Source organism: Canis aureus, chromosome X, assembly GCF_053574225.1.
Source record: "Canis aureus isolate CA01 chromosome X, VMU_Caureus_v.1.0, whole genome shotgun sequence".
Classification (NCBI taxonomy): Eukaryota; Metazoa; Chordata; class Mammalia; order Carnivora; family Canidae; genus Canis; species Canis aureus.
Window position 1 is genome coordinate 38,342,564 of NC_135649.1, and position 21,154 is coordinate 38,363,717.

The 21,154-nt window shown below is 42.5% G+C and overlaps 1 protein-coding gene across 1 annotated transcript in view; it reads left to right on the top strand.

Moving 5' to 3' along the window:
- The first annotated feature begins 645 nt into the window (after nucleotides 1–645).
- LHFPL1 (LHFPL tetraspan subfamily member 1) overlaps nucleotides 646–21,154 on the top strand; it is a 45,424-nt gene continuing 24,915 nt past the window's right edge. Inside the window, exons 1-2 of the mRNA XM_077887816.1 lie at nucleotides 646–1,246; nucleotides 11,681–11,779. Coding sequence (XP_077743942.1) covers nucleotides 796–1,246; nucleotides 11,681–11,779 — 550 coding nt within the window. The 5' untranslated portion in view covers nucleotides 646–795. The remainder of the gene's footprint in view (nucleotides 1,247–11,680; nucleotides 11,780–21,154) is intronic.

Consider the following 21,154-nt stretch of genomic DNA (forward strand, 5'->3'; position numbering starts at 1 on the left):
CGATCCATTTCAGAGAGAGGAGAAGCTTTTCAGACTATGCTGAGCAAAGGAAGAGGCAGGTTTTCTTAGTAGCTCATCTAGAGTTAAACAACCCTCACTGGTTGGAAACTTGCCTCCCCATGTTGTTTTTGGGAAAAAGTGACTGAACAATGCTTACTCCATGATAAGCATGAGGTATGAGACAGGCACCCCTTGTTTAATTTTACACATTTCATCCCTGTGAACAGCTCATACTGATACACTACTGGACATCCTACATAGGTCAGATGGGCATATCCTATAACTCCATCGTGAGCTCTCCTTCCCTCTTCTCCCTTGTAGGAGGGGCAGCCCTGTGAGTTGTCTTCCTTCTTCCTTCACTCTCTGAATACAACTTGATTCCTGACCCTCTTGAGATATCAACTCCTTCCGGGCAGCTGAGCCCGGACCAGCAAGACCATTCCACTAGCAGCTGAGGATTCTCTGGGAGGCTTTGGTTTCCTTCCAGCTTCCCCCTTGCCACTTGTTTCATGCTAGATGTCAAGAGTTGAAAGCTGTCTGATTAGACTGCATTTGAGTTGGCAGAAAAGTCACTAATTCAGTTCTATGGTTCTTCTATTTGTTGTAGCCTAGAGACCCTAGAACTCTGAATCAGGTGGGAGGAAGGGAAGATGGGAAAAATGCTGGAAAACAGAATCCCAGAAGGACCTAACTGGGCCTCGAGAGAATAATCTTATCCAAAGGGAAGAGCCAAGTGGTACATAAATGAGCCCTAGGACTGGCCAGCCAGATGAAAAATAGGCCAATGGAGCCTACATGCTAACTTTTTGCATTTGGTGCCATGACCCAACTCATCTCCCCATCCCTGCAGAGAAACCTGAGACCATGAGGAGCAGCCTGACACTGGTGGGAACCCTCTGGGCCTTCCTGTCCCTTGTTACTGCTGTGGCCAGTTCTACCAGTTACTTCCTGCCTTATTGGCTCTTTGGATCCCAGCTGGGGAAGCCAGTGTCATTCAGCACATTCCGGAGGTGCAACTACCCTGTGCGGGGAGAGGGGCACAGTCTGATCATGGTGGAAGAGTGTGGGCGCTATGCCAGCTTCAGTGCCATCCCAAGCCTGGCCTGGCAGATGTGCACGGTGGTGACAGGTGCCGGCTGTGCTCTGCTGCTCCTCGTGGCACTGGCTGCTGTCCTGGGCTGCTGCATGGAGGAGCTCATCTCCAGAATGATGGGACGTTGCATGGGAGCAGCACAGTTCGTGGGAGGTAAGACTGTGTTGCTGGGATTGGGTAGGTCGTGGGGCTTGGTGGTGAGGGTGGGGGTGGGAAGTGCCTTATGGAGAAATCCACTCTCAGCCCCTCCCCTTTACCCAACCCAAAGGCTATGAATGGGCACTCCTTTGAAACACCCAGCCTAGGATGCCCCAAAGTGCCATCTACATCAACGCTTTATTTGCAACAAAATTGGCTAGCAGCAGGGTTGCTTTCTGTTGTTTTAGCCCTCTGTTTTCATCACCTGCTGCCTTAACAGTGCCCATTTAAGGATACTATCCAGGTCTGCTTTCCAGAGGCAGCAAGGTATACTCTAAATACACTTGATCACTAAGAGCCTCAATCACTAGCAGTTATCTCAGAGGACAGTGATCTGATAAACATATATACACAAGTGCTAATTACTAACAAGTTTGATGTATAGTCCTTACCAAAGAAATACAGCTTTACTAGTGAAATGCTAGGTACCAAACAAACTGTAGGTGACTGCTTACTTGACCTATACCTAAGGCCAGACCTGTATGGTAGCCATTGACAGTCTATCCCAATTTCTTTTTTTTTTTAAGATTTTAATTTTTTAAAATTTATTCACGAGAGACACACAGAGAAAGGCAGAGACATAGGCAGAGGGAGAAGCAGGCTTCTTGCAGGGAGCCTGAGGCAGAACTCGATCCCAGGACCCTGGGATCAAGACCTGAGCCGAAGGCAGATGCTCAACTGCTGAGCTACCCAGGTGTCCTATCCCAATTTCTTAGGGCCCTGACACACCCTCTTTATTTTTCCCTCATTCAGTCTCCATCTAAATTCCATGCGAAGACCTGAGATGTTGGTGGTGCATAGTTGGGCTAGGAAAGGGCCAAATGCAAAAATGGCAGACTGCAGGAAGGCAACAACGGCAGCTTAATTTGAACTTCATGAGAAGAAAAAGTTTAGACAGACAGGCAAATCTGCATGTGAATATGTGAATTTTATTTTATACCTGGATGAGGCACTGGGAAGAAGTGCTGGTAGAACCTGTTGCTGATGTGTGGTTGTTGCCCATGAAGTTTTAGAATCATTACTCAATTCATTATCATTGTCATCTTCATTAATGGCACAGTGCAGGAGCCAGGAAACCTGGAGCCACTTCTGGCTCTTGCCCTAAGTTGCCCTGTGGCCATGGGCAAATGACAATGACCTCTCTTGTTTTCCTCTCCCTTCCATCCTTGAATTTGTTCATTGGCAAGATAGTGCAGATCCCAATTTTCTTTCTTCTCTCTAATGACTGTATTCGGGTGGCCATAGAGTCAGGTGATAGTGGTCAACAAAGACAGTGGTTCTCAGCAGGGGCTGATTCCTGCCCCACCCCAGACATTTGGTAATCTCTTTGAGTCATTTTTGGTTATCACAACTTGGGAAGTGTGCAATTGGCATCCAGTGGATAAAGGTAAAGGAACAAGAACAAGACAGCTTCCCACTTCCAATGACAAATAAGTATCCAGCACAAAATACCAAATGGTGCCAAGGCTGAGAAACCCAGAACTAAGATATCATAGCTTGCTGACCCACTTATAAAAAAGCACCAGATTCTTTTGGTTAGACCGTTAAGGTGGTATTTCCTGGTTTCCTCTTTTCTCAGACTTACTGTACAAGTTTTAAATATGAATGAACATTCTAATCTCCCTTATATCTGCATTTTTCCACTCTTTAGCTATTAATGTTTTCCTGGCCAAATTGGAACATCATTAGATTAGTTTCTATATTCCCCCTTGAAAACCGTAATACAGAACCAGTTAACTAAGGCTGATCTAAGCCAATGACTTTGTCTCCCTTTGGGGGCTCTATTACAAATGAATATCACAAATGAACCTTTAATGGGCTCACTTTTCACCTGCGTTCTTGGGCATGCTATAGATAGCTCAGCACTTTTATGGACACATCATTTTAGGAAATGACACTTAGCTGACAGAAGAAAGGGGTGGACTTTGCAACTCATATTTATAGTCTCAGGGCCCAGTTAAGTGCCTGGCACAGAGGAGGTGTTCAGTAACTGTAATAGGATGAATGCACAGCTAAGGCAATGCCTAGCATATGTTGGGATAAGTTGGACATGTGAGAGCTGGGTTCAGTCACACCTTTCCTTTTTTTCCAGGCTTCCATTCAGGAGGGTTAGCATCCTGAGTCCTTTTCTCTTCTGATTTGAGAGTGACAACTTAGCTTCACCTGGATTTCTAAGAGTTGCCAGCAGGGAGTTAGGAGGGGCTAATTGGTGGGAATCAGAAGGCCAATAGCAATAGCTTCCATCAGACTCCAACCATTAAGCGTGGCTCCTGTTCCCAGCTTACTTAGGCTTGACTGAGACTTTTACAAAACCCTTGTGGTTATCCATATGACACATTTTAGTTAAGCCCACTTCCCAGGTTGAAAAACTCAAAAGAAATTCTTGAGGAGATATATGGGTAGGTCATGGAGCTTTAGACACTCATAGATTGAATGGGGAAGAACATTGGCTGAGTGGCAGGTGTCATATGGAGGAAGTCGAAACATCAGTACCATTTTCATCTCATATGATTCCCCATAATAGAATGATTCTCCATTGACCCTTGCTCATAAAACCATGGTCACAATATTTATTCTTAGATGAGGTAAAGTTCAATAATAAATTGCCACTTGACAGTGGTCATGGAAGGAGTCTTCAAGACCCAAGGCAAGATTTATCCCTGGACACGTGAATGATATTGGACAGGTTGCTAAATTTCCACAGCTTCCCATCCATAACTCCAGCCAAATAAGGATCATTCCTACCTCCTTTTTAGAAACTTGTGCCTGTCATGGTTACATCAGATGCGAAGACTACTTGGATGTATCATATTTTCTAGGAGCCTGTTGGCAAATGACCATTACCCAAGGGTCTTCAGAGACCTTGGATCTGACCTCTTAGAGATATGCTTTGCCAGTGTCAGGAAGCCAAACCTGAACAGCATGTTTAGCACAGTGGATGAAAGACACAAGAGAAAGAGCTGTAGGGGTTAAGTTAAAGCTTATTATTCAGCTGAGGGGAATTGATTTTGTTGCTCTGGGCCTGGCGGCTTCTCGGCAGCTAGTGCATTAACTGAAATACATCAGGGGGTGGAGCCAATTTGTTTTAGGTCTGGTTTATCTCTGCCAGACCCCAAACCACTGAAGAGATGGAGTATACATTAAGAACTACCCCCTCCCCCGCCTGACTCTTGTTCCCCAGTTTGGCAGCTGCCCACAAAGATGAACGGTGGGAAGTGGGAGAGACAGGAAGAAATAAAGAGCTGCTGGCCTGAGTCAGACTTAGCAAGGTGACCTGATGGGGCCCTTGGGTCCCATTTGCTCCACCTGCAGCTGATCCAGCTGGACAAGCCTAGGGTCCAGAGAGCCTTCCACTGGGACCTTCATGCCCTGCTCCAACCGGTGAAGGAAACATCTGGCCAGGAGATTATTTCAACCCTGGGGATCCAGAGATTTCCAACCAGCTGGCCCCCAGTCCCTGAGAACAAGGTCATTATTCACATTCCCCTGTGTATACATATGCAAGATGTTTGTGAATTGTTCTCTACTTCAGTGAGAGCTAAACAAAGAAGAAAGAGTTGAGAAGTAAATATAAGGAACTTGGCAGGAAAAAGTGTAAGATCTTGGATCGGATTACTAGAGGGAGGCCAAGAATCTTTCTAGAGCAGGGAATGCATCAGGATCACCTGGAGTGCTTTAAAAATGTGAACTCCCCATCTCTCCCATCCTCTTTCCCATTCTGATATACATAGCAACAGGTGGAAGTCTGGTGTTTTGAAAAATCTCCCCAATGACTCTGATGTGTATGCTGTGTTCCCTTTCCCCAACTCAAGTGAGAACCACCACCCTGGACATTCTTTATTATTAAGGAGCTATAATTCAACATACTCAGACAGGCACCAGTGTTTGTTTTTTTCTTTTCTTTCCACGTAAGGTCCTAATGCCACATGCTTCAAGCTCAATGAAAATTGCCATTGGAGACAGATCACTGAGAACTTGAATCAAGAAAAGGGGGCTGTTTTTCTAAAAACCATTATCTTCTCTGGAAACCATGCATTTCTTGGAAAATCCTTCAAAGTTTCACTGGCATAATTTAATTTATTCTTCCATGCTGAACAAGGATAAAAGTGGCTTTCTGTTTGGGAAAATAGTATTTAAAGAAGTTAACCAACTAGCAAATACTTAGGTAGCAAATTGGAGCAGAGCAGAGAATATGGGTCAGGGTTCCTGACTCTCAGCCCTGGGCTTTATGCACTGCTACTACTGATTTTTCCTTTTCACCTTGAAGATGAAATGCTATCACAATGTTTTTCAGAGTGGTCCGTGAACCGCTTGTAAAAGAATTACCTGGGGTGCTTGTTAGTGCCATTCTAAGCCTACTGAGTCAGAACTGAGGCCTTCCACTCTGTATTTTACACAGCCTCTCAACAGATTTATTTTTTACAATACAGTATAAAATAGTTCAGATGTATGCACCACTCAGCTTAAGAAATAGAATATTACCGATACAGTTATAGTCTCCTTCATATCCTGATCATAGTCCCTTGTTCCTACAGCAAAGGTAACTACTGTCTTTGATTTGTTTTTTATTATTCTCCATTATGATTCCAGTACATGCTAAAATTTGAGAACCTCTGCTCAGTTTCACTAATACTGTTGCTTTTTTCTAGAATTCCCTCTTCTTCCATATCTGTCTGTAAACATCTGCCTGTTTCTCAAAGTCTGTGTCAAATGCAGTCTCTGTGTGAAGCCTCCCCTGATTTACTTTAAATCTCTCTCACAGAAGTAAATTGTTGTATAACTCTGAGAGAGAATATGGGGTCAAATGAATGGGATAGTTGAGTGGGGAGCTCCCTGGGAAGGGAAAGCTGAGATTATAGCTGGAGGGAGGACTTATAAGTTTTCTACTGAGTTTGAGTTGAAGCTGCTATAAGAGCAATAAATTAAGCAAATTAATAACAAAGTAACAAATCAATAATATAGTAAATTAATAACATTAATTATTAATTAACAAATTAACGACAATTACTAGGCTTAATACTAAGTCTAGTATTAAACTAACACTAGATTTCTGCTCAGGTAGTAAATTCAATCTACCTAATATCCATATTTGGACAGATATTTGGGGATGAAATGGAGAGTGTAACAAAATGGTTGCACACTCAGTATTTGTACTTGTGAATGGCTGGGGGTGGGGAGAGAAGGTGTTTTGTAACACCCCGGGAGGGGGCTTTCTCTTCCCAGAGACAAAGATTTGGCCTATGCCTCATGGAAAATGTGGAGTTAGGAGGAGGTTATGCAACTGTTAGGATATGAGGAAGTAGTAATTCTGGCATCAGTGGAAGCTTGGGTGTATCTGGAAAGTAGCTACAAGGAGGGTTCTAAGTTCTGTCCCAGAAGGTAAGTCTGAGAGTATGTATGGGCATCAAGGTTGCCTGTCACAAGGGCTGCAACTGAGTAAAGTGTTGAACTACAGGCCTCTGCTTGGTCAGAGAAGTAAATTCAAACCATAGTAACCTGTTTGTGGAGGACATTTGGTACATTTTGAGATGGAATTCTTGTGGAAAGAACAATTGAGGAAGGGAAACAAGATGGCAGCTCCAAAAAAGCTCTAAAGAGCTTTTTCTTCCCCTTTCTAGAGGCAGGTGAGAATAAGAAAGTACCCAGCTGAACCAAGGGACATGTGTGGTTGGAGGGGTAATAAAACCAGGAGTTAGCAATAGCACATAGAGAAGTGGAAGCCAGGGCTACAGCTCATATGTGTCAGGGCTGGGATTTAAACTAGTTTTCCCTGCCATCAGAGCTGCTCTTCTTCATATTTTTAGTGGTGTCTTTCTTAAGTATTGGTACCAGGACCAGATACATCAGCATCACTAGGATGCTTTTGAAATGACTATTCCTAGGTTACAGTTACTGAATCAAATATCTGTGACTGAGGCCCAAGAATCTACACTTTTAATAAGCCCCACTCTTCCAGAAGGTGGCAAGGCTTGGCACTGGCAAATGATTTCAGCATTTCTATTTGAAGCTCATCTTCAAAATCCCAAATTGATGAGAACTGTTGGAAACAAATATAACAGGATAAATTGCCCTGTGACTTCATTTTTAAACTATGTGTCCCAGGACACAACTCTCTCTAGCTATGAGCAAACATGATGGAATCAGCTGTCAGTTACAAACATCTCCAGGAAGCATGTGTACAACCTACTGCACTCATCTGTCTAAAAGGCAGGAGGGAGAATAGGGGATGGGAGGAGTAGGAGGGCCAGTTGGGTAGAGCATGGGGCCACATGCACTGGGGCAAAACACATGCCTGGCCAAGATCTCTAGTCTCTGGCTTGGTGCCTGCAAAAAATTACAAGATAACAACTCCAACCAGGCAGCTTTCTAATCCAGCCCTGTTGAGCATTTGACTTTTCAGCTGTGTTTTTTTTTTTTTTTTTTAATGAGGACAAAGAGGTGAGGAAGAAATTAGCATGGAGAATATAAGTGGAAAGTGAGAGAGGAGTCATAAGGAGAGGCTTCTGTTTAAGAATAATATGTTTTTGTCGAGCACTTTCTATAAATTAGGCACTTTATAAGTATTGTTTCTTGAAACAGCCCAATAGGATGGAGTACTATTATACTCATCTTAAAAGCAAGATAACCAAAGCACAGAGAGATTAAGTGACTTGCTTAAAGTCACACATACTCTAGATGGCAGAGTTGGAATTTGAACTTAGATCTTGACTGATTGCAGAGCTCATTCTTTTTTTTCATCTTATTAAAATACAATTGACATATAACACCGTGTAAGTTTAAGATGTACAACGTGATGATTGGATACACATACATATTGTGAAACAATGTTTTTTTTTTTTTTTTTTTTTTTTTAATTTTTATTTATTTATGATAGTCACACAGAGAGAAAGAGAGAGAGGCAGAGACACAGGCAGAGGGAGAAGCAGGCTCCATGCACCAGGAGCCCGATGTGGGATTCGATCCCGGGTCTCCAGGATCGCGCCCTGGGCCAAAGGCAGGCGCCAAACCGCTGCGCCACCCAGGGATCCCTGTGAAACAATGTTTTAAAAGATTTTGTTTATTTATTCATGAGGGATACAGAGACAGAGGCAGAGACATAGGCAGAGGGAGAAGCAGGCTCCCTAAGGGGAGCCAGATGAAGAACTCGATCCGAGGACCCTGACCTGGGGATCACAACCTGAGCCAAAGGCAGACACTCAACCACTAAGCCACCCAGGTGCCCCCATGTTGTGAAATGATTACCACAATAAGGTTAGATAACACATCCACCACCTCACCTCTTTACATTTTGTGTGAGTGGTGAGAACATTTAAAATTTACCTTTTTAATAACTTTCAAATATATAATACAGTATTATTTTTTTAAGCCACTGTGTTGTGCTGTCTCTATGGATCTAATGCCCTTAAGATTCCTAGTGCTTGCTAGAGATATTTTTGTCAAAAGGTGATCATTTCTGGACACCTGTCTCCAGAACGGCAGAGCTTCTAAGGGTTGATGAGCTCTCTGATTAGTGAGAAACAGTGTTGCCAGTAACTGGCTATGTGGCCACGGGTAAGTTGCTTTCTCTTTCTGAGTCTCAATATCCACATCCGTATGGGGACGGATAGGAGTAGGTAATTTCCAGAGGCCTTTCCCTCTCTAAGATTCTATAGCTGTAGCAGGTGTCTAGGATGTTCTCTCATCCCTGCTATGAAGATCCCTTCAGAAGACTTCCCCCTTGGGTAGCATGGGCAAAGGAAGCTTTCAGGTACCCAGAGCATACTCTGAAACAGATGCATTTATTGGGCGCTTATTATGTACCAGGTACCGAAGGTACACATACTTTAGAGAGTTCCCTCAGATCACAATCAGTTGTGAAGCATATATATCACAGGATATTTTAATCACAGGAGTAAACACAGGGTGCTATGGGAACAGAGAGAAGGAATATGTAACTTAGCCTGGGGGCAGGATCGTGAGGAAGGCTTCCCGGAGGAGGTAATTCCTGCTCCTCAACATGGTCAGGTCTGAGGAACAAGAGGGGACTGAGAAAAGTAGAATGTTCCCCTGCCATGTTGAGACAGACACTAGGTCAGCACTAATTAATACCTGCTTGCGAAATCAGAGTTCATGCCTGTTCTCAGGGATCTGAACATGGAGGGTGGAAAGCAGAACTGCTGCTCTTTTATGAACTTATGTTCTTTTCTTCCCGATTTGTGGGGAAAAGCTCACTTTTTAGTAACTTCCCTCAAAGGATATATACTAGAAGCAGGAAAAGGCTTAGATTTCATTTCCAATTTTGTCCTTAATCCATTGTGCATACTCTGGGCTCCATATTCTGGCTCACCTTCTCATATTGTAGGACTTCAGTTTATCTGTGATACAAACAAACAAAACAAAGGAAGACCTAAACAAATGGGAGTGTTGTTCCATTGCCATTGGATAAATTTCAGAGCCTAGATAAGTCTTTGAGTGACCGATTTCATTTCCTTCAAGACTCTGAGACAGTTAAGAATGCCTTCTAATTTTAAGCATTCCACTAAAGAGAATTTTTAGCCTTAATTGGTCATTCTTTTAGTTTCTAAACCCGCTCTCACTGTCAGAAAGTTACTGCTGTTTTCCTACTTAAACCTTTCTTGCTATTTCTTAAGGCCCTCATCTTTTTCTCTGGACTCATTGAATATTGAGAAAAGCCAGTTGCCTTGTTGTGGACAAGCTTAGAGTACTTTGTGATCTTCTTAGAAAGATTCATGTTAAGGCAAATGGGGCTTATTAGCTTCTCAGAGTGTATATGGAGTTTTCCTTGGTGGGGAAAGAGAGGTGAAGGTGGGGTATCCAACAGTCTCTAGAGTAGCCTGGCCTTTCACTGTCTGGCTGAGCCTAGAGCTCTAGAACCTATAAATATGCCATTCATTCATCATGGATCAAACACCTGACCTGTGGAGGTTCTGTGTTATGTGCTAGTTTCTGCATTTATATTCGTGGCACATGACTTCCCATAACCTTTGGTGTGGTACCTGAGTATAGTGTCCTTGTTATTAGGCTCTCTTTGTTGCAAGTAGCAGAGACTCACTTGAGCTCTCTCACTGAAAGGGAGTTTATTCTAACACAAGGAAAATGGAACTGGAAAGACATTGGGAAGGACTGGATTTTCTCTAGCTCTTTCAGGGGAAATATGGAGTTTTTTGTTTTATTTTGTTTTGTTTTGTTTTGTTTTGCCATGATGTGTCTGCTTCATGCCACTGGATCCTCTTCCTCCAGCAATCAGTTCGCTCAGCTTCCTCAGAATTGATGTCTATTCATAACTTTGTATTGAACCTGGATTCAGCTTGACACAGACTTGATTCTACATCTTGGTGTTTTTTCCTCCTAACTTCTGTTCTATCTGCTAACTAGCTCAGCATCTCTGTTTCCTGATTAAAATTTCCAGAAGAAAGAATCTGGCCCAGTTCATCTCTTCATGCCAGGTTATGATGTCACCCATCACTGGAAAACCAATGAATTTGGTTGCTTTTGTGTCAGATGTCAACGCTTAATCTAACCCACTGTCACCAAAGGCACGGGGCAAAGAGGGGCTGGTGTCATAGGCTATAAAAGGTAAACCTAGGCAGTAAGCAAGAGCTTAGAATGAGGCCATTGCCCTTAGAAGGCAGTGTCAGCAAGCAGACCCAGATTGGTACCTCTGGTTGGAAGAGTAAGGTTATTACTGAGATCCCACAGCTTCTCTGGAGTGACCAAATGACCTAAACAAAATAGACGTGAAGACAAGGGGGCATGGTGGAAGGTATTGGAAGCCAAATAATGGAGAAATGCTTAGCATAAAGCTGGAATCATTTCTCAGAATAAGAAAGTGTTTCTGGAAGAGGGATTGCAGTGCCCTCCTCACCAGGAGAAGCCTACCCAACATGTATGCCTCCTAAAGATCTCAGTCTGGCAGCTGAGTCCAAGTGATAGAATTCATAACCGACCTTCAACTAGTAGAGACCTATCTGACTAATCTTAGAAAAGGATGAATTTTAGGAAAGAGTAGCAGTCTCTACCTTGCTCTTCTTTGAAAACCAGACCAAGATAGAAGAGGAGTCTGAATGGGGAGGCCAACCTAGCTTTATAAGTCATTGTCAAAAACCTTTGGGTTGTAAAAAGCACACTGGCCTGTCTCAATTCCTAATATTGCCTTTTCTTTATGAATTTTTCCCTCTCCTATCACCTGCAACTTACCACCTATGGCATGGCAAAAAAAAAAAAAATCCTGGGGAGTTTGTAGTGTCATAGACATTTAGGGTTATAGGGGAAACATAAACCCTGAAAGGAAGAGGCAGAAGTTGAGCCACGTTAATCCAGAGAGAAATTTTGGGTGACAGAAGACCTGTTATATATTTTTTCTACCTGTGTGTATGCTTTTCTTTCCAGGGCTGCTGATAAGCTCAGGCTGTGCATTATACCCCTTAGGATGGAATAGCCCAGAGATAATGCAAACATGTGGGAACGTCTCCAATCAATTTCGATTAGGTAAGGTGACCTGGGCAGGATGGCAGTGATGGTTCAATGGGAATCTGGTTTTCAAAGTGCTATACCTCTTGGAGGGGACTCTGCTTGCTGGTGGTGCTTGTCTGAGTCTGTCATTTTGTTAGCTTGTGGGAAGTGGTGGCTTGGCCAGATTCATTTGGCCTTGCTAACTCACAAAGGACTTAAACTCCTCTTTTTAAATTATGTCTTTCCACATCTTTTATGCACTTTTACACAGAGTCCTGTGACCAGTTTTGGGAAACCCTACCTACAGGGGGATTTCAAATGCTTAGAGATTGATGATCTGGCATTCTCTGAAAAACTCCTAGTTGCTATTACTATTTCTTTCGGAGGCACTCTTTTCCAACTATAAGGCAACAGTATCTCTTCTCACTCTCCACCAACAAGAGGTTATTTGGTTTCCGCCAAGCATTCCGAACCTAGACTAAATATGGGAAATTGTTACTGGCATTGTTACGGTATTACTGTTATGGTAATGGCAAGAACTGTTAAATATTAGTATGGGTGACAGAAGTAGCTCTGGAATCTTCTGTGGTTGCCAATCCTCTCTGAGAATGGCTTAAGTTCACTAACGTGAATTAGGAATAGATCAGTCTCCAACAGAAAGACTTCAAAATATTTTCCCAACCTACCAAGATGGAAGGGAGTAGAAGGGGAAATGTCTAGGTTTCCTTGAGTATTCTCCATTGTAGGAGAGGATTTTGGAATAGTGAGGCCACCTATTACCTACAGCTTATGCTCCTATACTTCCCTTTCTCTCTGTTACCTCAGAGCGGTTTTTGCGTCTCACTTGGCTCGATTTTGGAGAAAGGAGTTGTTCACTATAAAAATATAACATGAGGGAAGGGCTATTATAGAAGATGTGACAAACGTGGACCTGAGACTGTCCAGTGTTACTGGCTCAGGCCAAAGCTGACTAGCACTTTCTGCCATAGGTGAAAGGAGTAAATGTTTGGGGGCAGGTTCTGAAGAAAAAGGTAGCATGCCACTGGTCCAATCAGCTGGGATGGAGAAAACTGATGATTCAGCACATTTCTCTTACTTGGTTGTTAGACACGATTCTCCTTTTTTATAATAACAGCTTTATTGATATAAAATTCACATACCATAAAATCTGCCCTTTAAAGTGCACAATTAGTAGTTTTCAATACATTCACAAAGTTGTGCAATCATCCTCATTGTGCAATTCCAGAATATTTCTATAGCCCCCAAAAGAAACCCCTTACCCATAAGCAGTCACTCTCCATTCTCCCCTGCATCCGGACCCCAGCAACCACTGTCAATATAGATTTGCCTATTCTAGAAATTTCACGTAAATGGAACCACATAATATGTGGTTTTTATGTCTACTTCTGTTACTTAGCATATTGTTTTTAAAGTTGATCTATTTGCAGCATGGGTCAGTACTCTTGCTTTTCATGGCTAAATAATATTCCATTGTATGGCTATAACACATTTTATTGATCTATTCATCAGTTGATGGATACTTGGGTTTTTCCACCTTCAGGCTATTATGAATAATACTTCTATGAACATTTGTGTACACATTTTTGTATGGACATATATTTTCATTTCTCTTGGGTATATTTCTAGGAGCAGGGCTACTAGGTCAAGTGTGAGTCTATGTTTAAGCCTTTGAGGAACTTTCAGGCTGTTTTCCAAAGTGGCTGCATCATTTTAGATTTCCACCAGCAGTGTGTAAGGGTTCCCATTCCCCAACATCCCCGCCAATACTTATTTTTCATTTGTAAAAATTATACCCATCCCAGTGAGTATGAAGTGGTATTCAAAGTGATTTTATTTTTTAAAAGATTGTATTTATTTATTCATGAGAGACACACAGAGAGAGGCAGAGACATAGGCAGAGGGAGAAGCAGCTCTCTGCGGGGAGCCCGATGCGAGATTTGATCCCAGGACCCCAAGATCATGACCTGAGCCAAAAGCAGATGCTCAACCACTGAGCCACCCAGATGCCCCTCAATGTGATTTCAATTTGCATTTCTCTGATAACCAATGATGTTGAGCTTCTTCTCATTTACTTTTTGAACATATCCTTCCTATATCTTCCTTAGAGAAATATTTATTCAAATTCTTTATCTATTTTTAGCTGGGTTATTTGCCCTTTATTGTTATTGTTGAGTTTTAGGGTTCTTTATGTATTCTGGACACTAAATCCTTTTCAGATAGGTGATTTGCAAGTATTTCTTCCCATTCTGTGGGTCATTTTTTACTTTCTGATGATATGCTTTGAAGTACAAAGTTATTTCATTTTGATGAAATCCAATTTTGTCTATTTTCCTTTTGTTTCTTGTGGTGTCATATCTAAAAATATATTGCCAAACCCAAGGTCATGAAGACTATTTTGGCTATTCTGGATATCTTGCATTTCCATGTAAATTTTAGGTTCAACTTGTCCATTTCTGAATGAAAGCCAGCTGGGATTTTGATAGAGTTTGCATTGAATCTGTATATGTTTGGAAAGTATTGCTACTTTCACAATATTAAGTTTTCTAATCCAAGAACACAAGATGGCATTCCACTGAGTTAGACCATCTTTTTTTTTTTCAGTTAGATCATCTTTAATTTCTTTCAATGATATTTTATAATTTTCAGTATATAAGTCTCACACTACTTTAATGAAATATATTCCTAAGTATCATTATTTTTAAGATTTATATATTTACTGGGACATCTGGGTGGCTCAATGGTTGAGTGTCTTCCATCAGCTCAGGGTGTGATCCCAGAGTCCTGGGATTGAGTCCCACATCCAGCTCCCTGCTTGGAGCCTGCTTCTCCCTCTGCCTATGTCTCTGCCTCTCTCTCTGTGTCTCTCATGAATAAATAAATAAAATCTTTTAAAAAAGATTTATATATTTACTTGAGAGAGAGAAAGAGAGAAAGTAGGGGAGGGGTAGAGGGAGAAAAACTTTAAGCAGACTCCCCACTAAGCATGGAGCCCAATGTAAGGCTCAGTCTCACAACCCATGAGATCATGACCTGAGCCAAAACCAAGAGTCAGATGCTTAACTGACTCAGCCACCCAGGTCCCTGTATAATTTTTAATAATATTATAAATGAAATTGGCTTCTTAATTTTGTATTTGAATTTTTCATTGTTAATATATAGAAATACAAGTGATTTTTCTATATTGAACTTGTATTCCTTAAGCTTCTCTTTAAATGGGGTTAAATTTGCCAACATATAGCATAACACCCAGTGCTCATCCCATCAAGTGTCCCCCTCAGTGCCTATCATCCAGTCACGCCCAATCCCTGCCCACCTCCCTTTCCACCACCCTTATTCGTTTCCCAGAGTTAGGAGTCTCTCATGTTCTGTCTCCCTTTCTGATATTTCCCACTCACTTTTTCTCCTTTCCCCTTTATTCCCTGTCACTATTTTTTATATTCCCCAAATGAATGAGACCATATAATGTTTGTCCTTCTCCGATTGACTTATTTCACTCAGCATTAATACCCTCCAGTTCCATCCACGTCGAAGCAAATGGTGGGCATTTGTCGTTTCTAATGGCTGAGTAATATTCCATTGTATACATAAACTACATCTTCTTTATCCATTCATCTTTCGATGGACACCGAGGCTCCTTCCACAGTTTGGCTATTGTGGACATTGCTGCTATAAACATCGGGGTGCAGGTGTCCCGGCGTTTCACTGCATCTGTCTCTTTAGGGTAAATCCCCAGCAGTGCAATTGCTGGGTGGTAGGGCAGGTCTATTTTTAACTCTTTGAGGAACATCCTACATTTTTCCAGGGTGGCTGCACCAGTTCACATTCCCACCAATAGTGCAGGAGGGTTCCCCTTTCTCCACATCCTCTCCAACATTTGTGGTTTCCTGCCTTGTTAATTTTCCCCATTCTCACTGGTGTGAGGTGGTATCTCAAGTGGTTTTGATTTGTATTTCCCTGATGGCAAGTGATGCGGAGCATTTTCTCATGTGCTTGCTGGCCATGTCTATATCTTCCTCTGTGAGATTTCTGTTCATGTCTTTTGCCTATTTCATGATTGGATTGTTTCCTTACTGTTGAGTTTAATAAGTTCTTTATAGATCTTGGATACTAGTCCTTTATCTGACACGCTATTTGCAAATATCTTCTCCCATTCTGTAGGTTGTCTTTTAGTATTGTTGACTGTTCCTTTTGCTGTGCAAAAGCTTCCTATCTTGATGAAGTCCCAATAGTTCATTTTTGCTTTTGTTTCCCATGCCTTCATGGATGTATCTTGCGAGAAGTTACTGTGGCCAAGTTCAAAAAGGGTGTTGTCTGTGATCTCCTCTAGGATTTTGATGGAATCTTGTCTCACATTTAGATCTTTCATCCATTTTGAGTTTATCTTTGTGTATGGTGAGAGAGAGTGGTCTAGTTTCATTCTTCTGCATGTGGATGTCCAATTTTCCCAGCACCATTTATTAAAGAGACTGTCCTTTTTCCAGTGGATAGTCTTTCCTCCTTTGTCGAATATTAGTTGACCATAAAGTTGAGGGTCCACTTCTGGAATCTCTATTTTCTTCCATTGATCTATGTGTCTGTTTTTGTACCAGTACCACACTGTCTTGATGACCACAGCTTTGTAGTACAACTTGAAATCTGGCATTGTGATGCCCCCAGCTATGGTTTTCTTTTTTAATATTCCCCTGTTTATGTGGGGTCTTTTCTGATTCCACACAAATCGTAAAATAATTTGTTCCAACTCTCTGAAGAAAGTCCATGGTATTTTGATAGGGATTGCATTAAACGGGTAAATTGCCCTAGGTAGCATTGACATTTTCACAACATAAACTCTTCCAATCCATGAGCATGGAATATTTTTCCATCTCTGTGTCTTACTCAATTTCTTTCAGAAGTTTTCTGTAGTTTTTAGAGTATAGATCCTTTACTTCTTTGTAGGTTTATTCCTACGTATTTCATGCTTTTGGGTGCAATTGTCAATGGGATTGACTCCTTAATTTCTCTTTCTTCAGTCTCATTGTTAGTGTATAGAAATGTCAATGATTTTTGAACATTGATTTTGTATCCTGCCACTGCTAAATTGCTGTATGAGTTCTAGCAATCTTGGGGTGGAGTCTTTTGGGTTTTCTATGTAGAGTATCATGTCATTGGCGAAGAGGGAGAGTTTGACTTCTTCTTTGCCAATTTGAATGCCTTTTGTTTCTTTTTGTTGCCTGATTGCTGAGGATCGGACTTCTAGTACTATGTTGAATAGCAGCGGTGAGAGTGGACATCCCTGTCTTGTTCCTGATCTTAGGGGAAAGGCTCCCAGTGTTTCCCCATTGAGAATGATATTTTCTGTGGGCTTTTCGTAGATGGCTTTGAAGATGCTGAGGAAGTTCCCTCTATCCCTACACTCAGGAGTTTTGATCAGGAATGGATCCTGTATTTTGTCAAATGCTTTCTCTGCATCTAATGAGAGGATCATATGGTTCTTGGTTTTTCTCTTGCTGATATGATCAATGACATTGATTGTTTTACGAGTGTTGAACCAGCCTTGCATCCCTGGGTAAATCCCACTTAGTCATGGTGAATAATCTTCTTAATGTATTGCTGGATCCTATTGGCTAGTATCCTGTTGAGAATTTTTGCATCTGTGTTCATTAGGCATATTGGTCTATAATTTTCCTTTTTGGTGGGGTCTTTGTCTGGTTTTGGAATTAAGGTGATGCTGGCCTCATAGAACGAGTTTGGAAGTATTCCATCTCTTTCTATCTTTCTGAACAGCTTTAGTAGAATAGGTATGGTTTCTTCTTTAGACGTTTGATAGAATTCCCCTGGGAAGCCACCTGGCCCTGGACTTTTGTGTTTTGGGAGTTTTTTGATGACTGCTTCAATTTCTTCCCTGGTTATTGGCCTGTTCAGGTTTTATATTTCTTCCTGTTCCAGTTTTGGTATTTTGTGGTTTTCCAGAAATGCGTCCATTTCTTCTAGATTGCCTAATTTATTGGCATATAGCTGCTAATAATATGTTTTTAAAATCGTTTGTAATTCCTTGGTGTTGGTGGTGATCTCCTCTTTCTCAATTCATGATTTTATTAATTTGAGTCTTTTCTCTTTTGTTTTTAATAAGGCTGGCTAATGGTTTATCTATCTTATTAATTCTTTCAAAGAACCAACTCCTGGTTTTGTTAATCTGTTCCACAGTTCTTCTGGTCTCTATTTCATTGAGCTGTTTTTGAATCTTTATTAACTCTCTTCTTCTGCTGGGTGTAGAATCTATTTGCTGTTCTATCTACAGCTCCTTTAGGTGCAAGGTTAGCTTTTGTACTTGAGCTCTTTCCAGTTTTTGGATGGATGCTTGTATTGCGATGTATTTCCCCCTCAGGACTGCTTTTGCTGTATCCCAAAGATTTTGAACGGTTGTATCTTCATTCTCATTAGTTTCCATGAATCTTTTTAGTTCTTCTCTTAATTGCTGGTTGATCCTTTCATCTTTTAGCAGGATGGTCCTTAACCTCCACATGTTTGAAATCCTTCCAAACTTCTTCTTGTGATTTAGTTCTAATTTCAAAGCATTATGGTCTGAAAATACACAGGGGATGATCCCAATTTTTTGGTATTGGTTAAGACCTGGTTTGTGACCCAGTATGTGGTCTATTTTGGAGAAAGTTCCATGTGCACTTGAGAAGAATGTGTATTCAGTTGCGTTTGGATGTAAAGTTCTGTAAATGTCTGTGAAATCCATCTGGTCCAGTGTATCATTTAAAGCTCTTGTTTCTTTGGAGGTGTTGTGCTTAGAAGACCTGTTGATTGTAGAAAGTGCTACATTCAAGTCACCAAGTATAAGTGTATTGTTATCTAAGTATGCCTTAACTTTGGTTATTAATTGATTGATATACTTGGCAGCTCCCACATTAGGGGCATAAATATTGATGATTGTTAGGTCCTTTTGTTGGATAGATCCTTTAAGCATGATATAGTGTCCCTTTTCATCTCTTCCTAAAGCCTTCAGGATAAACTTTAGTTTATCTGATATAAGGATGGCTACCCCTGCTTTCTTTTGAGGACCATTTGTATGGTACATGGTTCTCCAACCTTTTATTTTCAGGCTGTAGGTGTCCTTCTGTCTAAAATGAGTCTCTTGTAGACAGCGATAGCTGGGTCTTGCTTTTTTATCCAGTCTGACACCCTGCGCCTTTGATGGGGTCATTCAGCCCATTCACGTTCAGAGTTACTATTGAAAGATATGAGTTTAGTGTCATCATGATACCTCTTCAGTCCCTGTTTTTTGTGGATTGTTCCCTTGGACTTCCTCTTTCTATTACAGAGTCCCCTTTAATATTTCTTGGAGAACTGGTTTGGTGGTCACATATTGTTTCAGTTTCTGCCTATATTGGAAGCTCTTTATCTCTCCTTCTATTCTGAATGAGAGCCTTGCTGGATAAAGTATTCTTGGTTGCATGTTTTTCTCATTTAGGACCCTGAATATATCCTGCCAGCCCTTTCTGGCCTGCCAGGTCTCTGTGGAGAGGTCTGCTGTTACCCTAATACTTCTCCCCATAAAAGTTAGGTATTTCTTGTGTCTTGATGCTTTAAGGATCTTCTCTTTATCTTTGGAATTTGCAAATTTCACTATTAAATGTGAGGTGTTGAGCGGTTTTTATTGATTTTAGGGGGAGAACCTCTCTATTTCCTGGATATGAATGCCTGTTTCCCTCCCCAAATTAGGGATGTTCTCAGGTATGATTTATTCAAATACATATTCTGGACCTCTGTCCCTTTCGGCACCCTTGGAAACACCAATTAAATGTAGATTTTTCTTTCTGAGGCTATCATTTATTTCTCTTAACCTATCCTCATGATCTTTTAATTGCTTTTCTCTTTTTTCCTCAGTTTCCCTCCTTTCTATCAACTTGTCTTCTACGTCACTCACTCATTCTTCTACCTCTTAACTCTCGTCGTTAGGACTTCTAGTTTGGATTGCATCTCATTCAATTGATTTTTAATTTCTGCCTGACTGCATCTAAATTCTGCAGTCATGAAGTCTCTTGAGTCCTTTATGCTTTTTTCTAGAGCCACCAGTAGCTGTATAATAGTGCTTCTGAATTGGCTTTCTGACATTGAATTGTAATCCAACTTCTGTAACTCTGTGGGAGAGAGGACTGTTTCTGATTCTTTTGAGGTGAGGTTTTCCTTCTAGTCATTTTGCTCAGTGCAGAGTGTCCAAAAACAAGTTGTACTGGGAAAAGGAGAAAAAGAGAGAAGAGAAAAAAGAAAAGAAAAAAAAAAGAAGAAAAAAAACGGGGGAAGCAAACAGAAAACAAAAAGCAAGGGGGAGTATCCTCTGATTCTATATACTGTAAATCCCTCGACTTCCCCTGGAACTTTCCAGTGCTGCAGGGTCAATAACTTGCTTTTCCCCTGTCAGTCTAGCTGGTCTTCTGGGGGTGGGGCCTGCTGTGGTGATTCTCAGGTGTGAGCACCTAGGGGAGCTGCTCAGCCCCCTGCCTGGTGCCCGGCTCAGTGGGAGTTGTTTATCCTGTTTATCCTGTGAGGCCACTGTGAGGCTCAGTGGGGGTTGTTTATCCTGTGAGGCCCCAGGAGGAACAACAACAGTGGCGGTGGCCAGCTCTCCAGCCCTGGGTCAGCTCCCGCAGTAACTACCACAGCTCCCAGTCCACAGGGGCCTGGATGCTCTGGGGGCGGGAGCGCCGATCTGCACAGTTCAGGAGCTGCCCAGCGGCAGGAGCGTCCTTGCTGTCCTGTACCCTCCCGGCCTCTGCCTGTCCCGGGGGAGGCCGGATCCTGGGCTGTGTCCCGGCGCCCTGTGCTCCGGGGCCTGCGCTGTTGGATTCGCGCTCCCGCCGCGCAGTCCCCTCCACACGGAGCCTCTTCCTCTGCCCGAGCCCCTCCGAGCTGCTCCCGGGGCCGCGCAGCCCCCTCTGCGGAGCCGCCGCCCGAGCCCCTCTGAACTGCTCCCGTCCCCACAGTCCCCTCCGCGGAGCCGCCGCCCGAGCCCCCTGAGCTGCTCCGGGTCCCGCCGTGCGCGCTGCAGCCCTTAGGGAGCTCGGGGCACTCTCTTGGGCGCGCAGGTGCTCTGTTACTGTCCCAGGGAGCCCGAGGGCATCCCCGCCCCTCCTGGGTCCTGTTCCAACTCCCTGCGAGCCCCTTTCCACCCGGGAAGGTCGGTGCAGCTCCTGCGTCTCCGGGACGGGGCTCTCCTGTCCTGGGGACACTCGCCCCGGCCTCAGCCCGGCTCCTCGCGGGGCCCCTCCCCCTTGGAGGCCTTTGTTCCTTTATTTCTTTTTTCCCGTCTTCCTACCTTGATAGAAGCGCGAACTCTTCTCACTGTTGCATTCCAGCTGGTCTCTCTTTAAATCTCAGGCTGAATTCGTGGGTTTTCAGGATGAT